The sequence below is a fragment of the Petaurus breviceps genome, unplaced genomic scaffold, assembly GCF_028583685.1.
Source record: "Petaurus breviceps papuanus isolate PSGF00001 unplaced genomic scaffold, PetGlider_PUasm1.0 229, whole genome shotgun sequence".
Lineage (NCBI taxonomy): Eukaryota > Metazoa > Chordata > Mammalia > Diprotodontia > Petauridae > Petaurus > Petaurus breviceps.
This window is the reverse complement of record NW_027185903.1, coordinates 13166771-13175510: the sequence shown is the minus strand read 5'-3', so window position 1 is coordinate 13175510 and position 8740 is coordinate 13166771. Positions and strand designations below refer to the sequence as shown.

At 35.7% G+C, this 8740-nt stretch overlaps 1 protein-coding gene across 3 annotated transcripts in view; it reads right to left on the bottom strand.

Annotated features, from left to right (window-relative positions):
* FBXO4 (F-box protein 4) overlaps positions 1–8740 on the bottom strand; it is a 20442-nt gene that overhangs the window by 3309 nt on the left and 8393 nt on the right. For all 3 annotated transcript variants that reach the window (XM_069096234.1, XM_069096232.1, XM_069096233.1), the window contains 3 exons: positions 7429–7504; positions 7140–7315; positions 3424–3599 (listed from right to left, as the gene is read on the bottom strand). In XM_069096234.1, coding sequence (XP_068952335.1) covers positions 3424–3599; positions 7140–7315; positions 7429–7504 — 428 coding nt within the window. The remainder of the gene's footprint in view (positions 1–3423; positions 3600–7139; positions 7316–7428; positions 7505–8740) is intronic.

Genomic DNA, 8740 nt, shown 5'->3' with positions numbered 1-8740 from the left:
AATACATATATGAATGTGTATATATGTTTACAGGTATACATAGATAGAGGGCACAGGACCAATTTAACAGGAAGGGATAATACTTAAAAGGTAAAATTAAGAGGTGAGAGAGGAATATAATGAGAGGAGATGGGGAGAGACAGAATGGGGTAAACTATCTCATATAGAAGAGGCAAGGTTAAATGGTTACAATGGAAGGGAAGACTAGGAAGGCAAAAGGGAATGGGTCAACCTTATTCCCATTGAATTTGGCTTGAGGAGGGCATTAAATACACACTAAATAGGGTATCTCACCCTCCAGGAGAGTGGGGGGGGAAGGGGATGAGAGGTGGGATGATGGAAGGGAGGGAAGGCTGGAGTGGAGGGAAGTTGGAAGCACCCACTTTTGAAAAGGGATGGGATCAAAGCAGAGAATAGAACAAGTGGGAGGTGGGATAGGATGGAGGGAAATATAGTCAGTCTTTTACAATATATCTACTATGTTATTGTTTTGCATTAGCCACAATGTACAACCTGTACTGAACTACTTATCTTCCCAGTTAGGGTGGGTGACAAGGGAGGAAGGGAATGAATCTAGAATTCAAAGTTTTAAAATCAAATATTCAAATATATATGTATATATACTATTATTAATACTATTTTACATGTAATTGGGAAATAAGATATACAGGCACTGAGGCATAGAGATCCCACTGGAAAAGTCGAAAGGGGTATGGGAGAAAATATGTGAGAGAGCAGATTAGAGGAGGGGATATCCTGTGGGACTGCTATTTTGGGGCAGTGGGTAGGGGATAAATGGGGAGAAATTTTGTAACTCAAAATCTGGCGGAAATGAATGATGGAAATCAGAAGTTAATAAAGCATTTGGAAAAAAAAACACACAAAATTCTGTGACCAAAAAAAAAAAATGAAAGGTTTTCTCAAAATTGTAAAATAAAGAACTCTCTAACTGGCAGATTAGAATGTCTGGAATTTCAATTTGAAAACCAGTCTCCAAAAAACTGTCTCAACAGTCTCAGTGTTCTGGATATTGTTATACAATAATCAAAAGGAAAAGAGGAAACATTGTGTTTGGCACATTGAGTGGCAGGATGTCTGTTAGGGTTCAGACTTTCCTAAGTATCAGAATTGTAATATCTTAACAATGGTTGCAAGAAAAGGACAAATGACTGCTGAGGCAGAGACAGGCAAGTAACTAGCTTCCACAGTGGGTAATAAAAATTGGAGTACATGCTCCCTTGCTTTAAGCCTAACGTAATGGAAGACAGTTTTCAAAAGTGTTAGTACTTAAACTAAGCTGGCATTTACACAAATACATGACAAATAAAATATTTTTAAAAACAATGACTCCAGAATGGGTCACTCAAATTTTATCAAGTTAGACGTGCGCTATAATAATTTCTATTATACTTCAACTGACTTGTGATATCACCGATGTAAGCACTCCCTCTACAGGTAGAGACTGGAACCCATTCATGCCTTTTATCATGAGCAATTCTTGTCTTCCCACAAATCCTCCAGATAGAAACTACCTAACAAGCTAGAGGCCAAACTCCAGTCCTGCTTTCTCCCCAGTATTCCCCTCCATTAGTCTTCCCTCTCACTACATATCCAGACTGCCTCCCTTTCTGATCCTATATCTCCTGAATGATATCTTTTATAGTATTTCATACATGCAGGTCCTTGGTGGTGGTATGCTATAAGCTCACATATATCTCTTTCACAGGTCTTTTCATTATTCTTTAGGTCATCTTCAATTCTGATTCTTTGGAAACTGTGGTGATGCACAGCCATATAGCATCACCAAAATAATTTTTTTTTTTTGTTGAAAGATGTATTTTTTTTTCTGTCAGAAAGGAGAGGAGCTTGAGATCATTAAAAGTGATGCATAATTTCCTTAATACAACCCAGCCTGATTCCCCTTATTGTTTCAGGCCCTGCTCACTATCCAATTGCAATGTTTGTTTAAGATATGTATCAATAAACTAACTCGGTAAGTCACCCATCTAAATGCATATATTATCAATTTAATGCATATAATTTATTACATCACTTTAAAGGAGTACATAGTAGTTGCTAAATTTCCAAGTCATGACTGGATTATATGAATTAAGACAAATTATTCCAAAGGAGTCCACTTTGAATTTCAAGATACTTTCACATTTCTAATGAATATAAAAGAACTCAAAACACCATCACTCACAAAAGACACAAGGGTTATAGATTCAGAGTTAGAGGGAAACTCAAGCATACATCTAGTCCAACCCTCTTAATACATATATATATATATTAAATATATATATATATATATATATATATATATATATTTAAAGCAACTGGTGTTAAGTAACTTGCTTAAGGTTACATGGCCAGTTATTTCTGGGTGCGGTGCTAAGTATCTGAGCCCAGATTTGATCCCAGGTCATCCTGACTCTGGGGCCGGTGCTCTTACTCACTGCGCCACCTGGCCATCCCTAAGCAATTGGGGTTAAGTAACTTGCTCAAGGTTACATGGCCAGGTGTTTCTGGGTGTGGTGCTAAGTATCTGAGCCCGGATTTGATCCCAGGTCATCCCGACTCTGGGGCCAGTGCTCTTACTCACTGCACTAACTGGCCACCCCCAACACTCTTAATATTAGTATTATTTTTTTAACAAGTAAGTAACCTTTTGTGAGGCCCAATAAAATGAAGTGACTTGTCATACAGGTAGTAAGTGACAAAGTTAGGATATGAATATAAATTCTCTGATTCCTAATCCATTACTCCTTCCACCAAACCACATTGCCATCAATATTATAATGTGTACTTTTAACAAAATAATGTATTACTTAGGAAAAAAGCCCAATAATGAAGGCTGAAAAAACAAAATGATTATCTAATCTATGATTGCTGCCTCTGACATTTGCTGGCAGGGTAACAACAGACCAGTTGCATTAATTTCCATGACTTTAGGCAATTCCTTTGGACTTATCTACAAAATAAGGGGACTGGACTAAAATGGAAACAAGATGTCTTTCAAATCTATGATCCTATGATCTGTTAAGTTATAGATGGACTGCAATATACATTGGCGGAGGTTTTTCCACACCTAAAGTTCCCTATGGTAATGAAATCATAGTTCCTTTCTCCATAAGTATCTTTATTTCCTGAGAGTCTAACACATTGACTCATACATGCACAGCATAGGTGTTTAAACTTAAATGTTTGCTGAACTGCTATTTTATTGTTTTTCTATACTCTCAAATAGATAGAAGACCAATGAAGAGTTTTAGCAGTTGATTACTTCAAACTAAGTTTCATATATCCCAAATTATCAATGTATTCTGTAGCATTTGACTTCTATAACTGGCTTTAGTATGCTATTCAATTATAGAAAAATGTTAAGAGAAAAACTAAGTGAATGAGAAATAAATGAGTACCTACCATCCATGGCAGTTGAAGTTCATTTAGTTTCAGCTCATGCGCCAAATAAAAACAAGGCATCCTTTTTACAGTGGCTTGGGAAATACAAGATAAAACCAGCAAAGGTCTTTCTGGGGATCCAAAGGCTGGGTCTGTCATTGCTATAATGTGAGAAAATTCATCTTGCCATTCGTGCCCTAAAGAACACAAGGAGAAACATTTGCACCCTTTATGAGAGGAAAATGACCGTGATTTTCTAGACTCAGCTGTTATTCTGACAAACTTGTACTAAGCATACCTGAGAAAATGATTTCATTTTTCTGTATTTATATGCCCAATGCCTAATACATACAGTGCTTAGCACATAGTAGAGGCTTAATGGATGCTTGTTGACTGATTGTGAGATGTCAAGTTTTTAAGAGAAACTAAGGAATTACAATGCAGATGTCTCAAATACTCATAAATCTAATACCCAAGTCATTCACAAATTTCTTATAGTTGTCTCTCATCTTTTTAAAGACCTATCCTATAACTAATTTCAATTTTCTCTCACCTCAATGAAATGGTACACTTTGCTACCACTGGGTATTTAGGATACCCATTCTTTTTTTTTTACTACTTTTTTTAAGTTAATTTATTTATTTTTAGTTGTCAACATTCACTTCCATAAATTTTAAATTTTCTCACCCTTCTTCCCTTCCTCCCTACCCTAGATGGCATGGAATCTGATATAGGCTCTCCATATACATTCCTATTTTCACATTAGTCATGTTGTATAAAAGAATTATAATGAATGGGAGAAACCATGAGAAATAAAAAACAAACAAAAAAAGAAAATAGTCTGCTTTGCTCTGCATTTGGACTCCATAGTTCTTTCTCTGGATGTGGATTTTTTTAACTTATTTTTTATTCTCTTTCATTTAGAAGAAACACTGGGTTAGGGATCAGGAGGTCTTGATTTCATTCCTAGCTTTAGCACTTACTAACTAGCTCTATAACCTCATGCAAGGCAAAGGTTCTCCAAGTCTTGGTTTTCTAACCTGTAAAATGAAGAACTTGAACTTGATTACTACCTCCAATGTCTCTTCCAGTTCTAATACCATAATTTCATTCTATTTCCCTTCATTCTTTCTCCTCTCTTTTGAGAGTTTGCTCCAGTGAAAAAACAAAGTAGAATTAAACATCAATTTTGACTTTTTCCAACCAGACTAATGAACAGGATAACTCCATATTCATTTAGTCATCAAGTATAATTCAAGCACTGACTCTGTGTGAAGCACTGTGGAAGGTGCTACAAAGGCCACAAAAGCAGGCATAGATCCTGATATTGAAGCATTTCCAAGTTCATTTTTTTTTGGAGGGGGGAAGGTAGGGCAATTGGGGTTAAGTGACTTGCCTAAGGTCACAAGGCTAGTTTTTGTGTTAAGTATCTGAGGCCAGATTTGAACTCAAGTCCTCCTGACTCCAGGGCCAGTGCTTCCAAGTTCATTTTCACTGTTGGGTTTTAACATACTGGGGAAATTGATGGTTACCTATATATAATAGTACTAGACTGGAAGGAACATTGAGAAGTCAATCAATTTGCTTCACAGATCAAATCACAGAAACTATAGTCTATCCTATTCTTAAAAATAACCATGAATGGGGCAGGTAGGTGGAGCAGTGAATAGAGCACCGGCTCTGGAGGCAGGAGGACCTGCATTCAAATCCAGCCTCAGACACTTAACACTTATTAACCGTGTGACCTTGGGCAAGTCACTTAACCCCAACTGCCCTACCTTCCCCCTCCAAAAAAAAAAAAAAAAAAAAAAAACCAAAAATCTTAAAAATTAAAAACAAAGAAACAACAAAAAAAAAAACAGCCAGGAGGATCTTCCTAATTTCTTCATTGTTTCACTCATTTGACAGGTGTGCAGAGTGGCTACTCTGCATGAATCCTGGTGCTAGGTTTGTGTGGAAAACAAAGATGTTTCAGACATGGTCTCTGATCTACAATCTAGTGGGGACCATGGAACATGTACATGAGTAACTACACATGAGATATTATGATCTAAATTCCCTAAGGGTTAAACAAGCCAATTACTACAGGAGTTTAGAGGCGGCAGGCACTATTTCTGGGTGGAGTGCCCAGGAAGGGCTTCATAAAAGATGTGGCATTTGAGCTGAGTCCTAACAGAACATATGTCTTTCCTGAAACAATTTAATCACTTTTTTGGTCTGTCCCATTCACAGTCAATAATAGATAAAAGCTCACATTAATATGATGTCTTTAGGTTACCAAGTATTTTACTCAGGAAAACCCTGTGAGACAGAGAGTTCAAGTGTTACTATCTTGATTTTATAGAAGAAACCAAGGCTCAGAGTGGTGAAGAGAACTGAAGTCACACATCTAGCAAATATCAGTCACAGGATATGAACCCAGGTTTCCCAATAAGTTCAAGGCTCTTTCCACTAAATCATCACACACCTCCCAAGATACAATTTTTAAAAAGCTAAGCCTATGTTCAAGCTGGGGAGGGCAAGGGAGAAAAGGTGTTTTCTTTATGGCCAAATTGGATGAACTTCAATTCTATTCCAAATTCATTTTGTAGAAATGAGCAATTAAGATAATTATTAAAATAATAAGTTTAGGGTTCTTATATAGACATAACATTAGTAGAAAATAAGTGGTAGTTATCTGATCACCAATATTTACAAAGCATTTAATAGTCAAATGTTACCATAGCCTTTTCTACTAGACAACCAGCCCACTTCTATTAACCAAACATACCATCAACAAAATCTATATAGCACTTTAGAGTTTTTAAGTTCCTTCCTTTACTAGGTAAGTGGTCTCTCATAATATATTCTCCTTTCCAATACTTACTGTTTTCATTAATCTCTTATGAATAAGTGCCTTCAAAATCTCTAGTCTATAGCTAGTTAAGAGGCTAAAGTACCTTTGTAAAAAAAGGTCTCCGAAATTAGAAATAAAAATATAGGCAAGCCACTTAATCTCTCAATGCTCTAGGAAACTCCTTAAGATTAGAAATTACAAAGAAGGCATTGACCTGCATTGGGAGAGGGAATTTCCTTGAATAGGAATTCCCTTTACCAGTGAAATCACAGGTCTAGTTTCTCTATCTTAGTTAAGCAGAAAATTAATACACTGGCCCTAAGCCATCTGCACCTTCCTAATGTCAGTGTGACATAACACAAAAGGGAAAGCTCACAATCATACAGGAAATCTGGATTATGGAGACAACTAGGTTTCTCAATTGGGGCCAATGTTCTATTCCCACCTTTTCTTTTATTATCTGGACAGTTAAAAAAAAAAAAGCAAAAATTGGGTTTTGTTCTTGGCCAAGATTATCTGAATAAGAGGATCTGTTTAAAACCCACATCAGAAGCAGAACTAAATAAGAACTTTTTACAAAATATCATAAAATCACATTATCCAAATTAACCAGTCACTCATATCCTTAAGAAAGCCATACTAGGGGCAGCTAGGTGGCGCAGTGAATAGAGCACTGGCCCTGGAGTCTGGAGGACTTAAGTTCAAATGTGGTCTCAGACACTTAACACAAAAACTAGCTGTGTGACCTTCGGCAAGTCACTTAACCCCAATTGCCCTCCAAAATGCAAATAAATAAATAAATAGAAAGCCATACTGAAAAAAAAAAAAAACATTTTCCCATTTGCATTGCAACTAATAATATGGCCAGTGTGATTTTTTTTTAAGATAAGAAAATGCTTACTTTTGTGAGCTTCACCATTTGCAACATAGATGAACCCATCCACCACTTCACACACCTTCTGAATTTGTGGAATCACACTGTATCGGCCCCTCTGGTCATCATTTCCTGGAATCTGCCTGTTGAATATTTTGTTGATTGTACTCGTTTGCTCTTCTCTTGCTCTATCCCTTTCTTTCCTAAAAAATAAAGTTTTTAAAATAAAACACACAAGCGGAAATTCGACAGGGCCATAACCCATAAAAATGCCTCAGTCCAGATCACAGGCAGGTCACAAGATAAGTAGCCTTACCTAGTGGTTGAATATAATACCAGGATATTGAACTTATGTTGGTCGCTCAACTGAAAGCTGATTCCTGATCCAATGCCTGAAGGAGAAGAATACAAAATCAAAACAATTTGTTATTGAATATATCAGGAGAGAAAGACTGAAAGAAAAATACCTAGTGAGAACAAAAGGAGCCAAATGATAATTCTTTATGTGTGGCTCTGGTATAAAGGGGGAGCTGCATGTGACTTTCATTCATGCAGTACTAAAAATCTGGATAGAGAACAACAAAGGACAATTAGCCTTAGACAATACTCTTTTACCTGTTAGCAAAAAGCTAATGTAAACCATTAAACTACATTTACATAGATTTCTGATAAAATTTAAAATAACTACTTTCAAAGGATTATATATATATATATATATATATTCTCACTCCAATCATAAAAAAACAATTATAACACCCTTGTGTTATAATTATATATTGTGTTAAAAAATCTTGTGCGTTTGTGTGTGGTTAAAGGGTGAGCAGTTTGAAAAGTGCCAACCTTTATTAAAGATTTAGGATTATTATTCTGTGTTTTTTATATTAAACTAAAAAAAAACAGGATTTTGGTGTGGTTGTATCATATCCCACTTTAGCAATCTGCAAACAAAACTAAAAGCAAATGTGGATAGTCAATGTTCTAGTAGAATGAAAAAATGGATTGGATAATGTCCAATAGGAATTATTCTATTTGCAAGTTATTACATATATATAAAATAATTCCCCAAAACCAATTATTTATTTTCCTAAGGAGCATCTGCCTTGACAATTTGGCCATTAATGATCACTTGTGAAATAGATTTTACAAGTACATTTGATTTCATACCTGAAAGTAAAATTCAATCAAACCTGAACAAAAACTCAGAAAAATTTTCTAATATACATAAGAAGTCTGGGGAATAGAAGTATAGCTAGTATAATCCATGAATTCTATAATTTTTCCATGTTGTAAACATATCAGTCAAACACATCAGTCACCAACTAATCAAAATGAAGTCGGATGGTGTCAAATTGTACCAAATAATAACAACGGCTCATACATGTCACATATATTTTTTGTTGTTGCTGCTCAGTTGTTTCAGGTGTGTCCAACTCTCCATGACCCCATTTGGGATTTTTTTTTTCAGTTTCCATTCATTTTATTTTTAATTTATAGAATAAAACAAACATTTCCATAACACAGTACAATAAAAAGGTGATTGCATATGAAACTGCAAGTCTGCTATGCACAACTTGCTATTCCTTTCAAATATATAACAAAATTATCATGTAAATTTCTTGGGGGGGGGG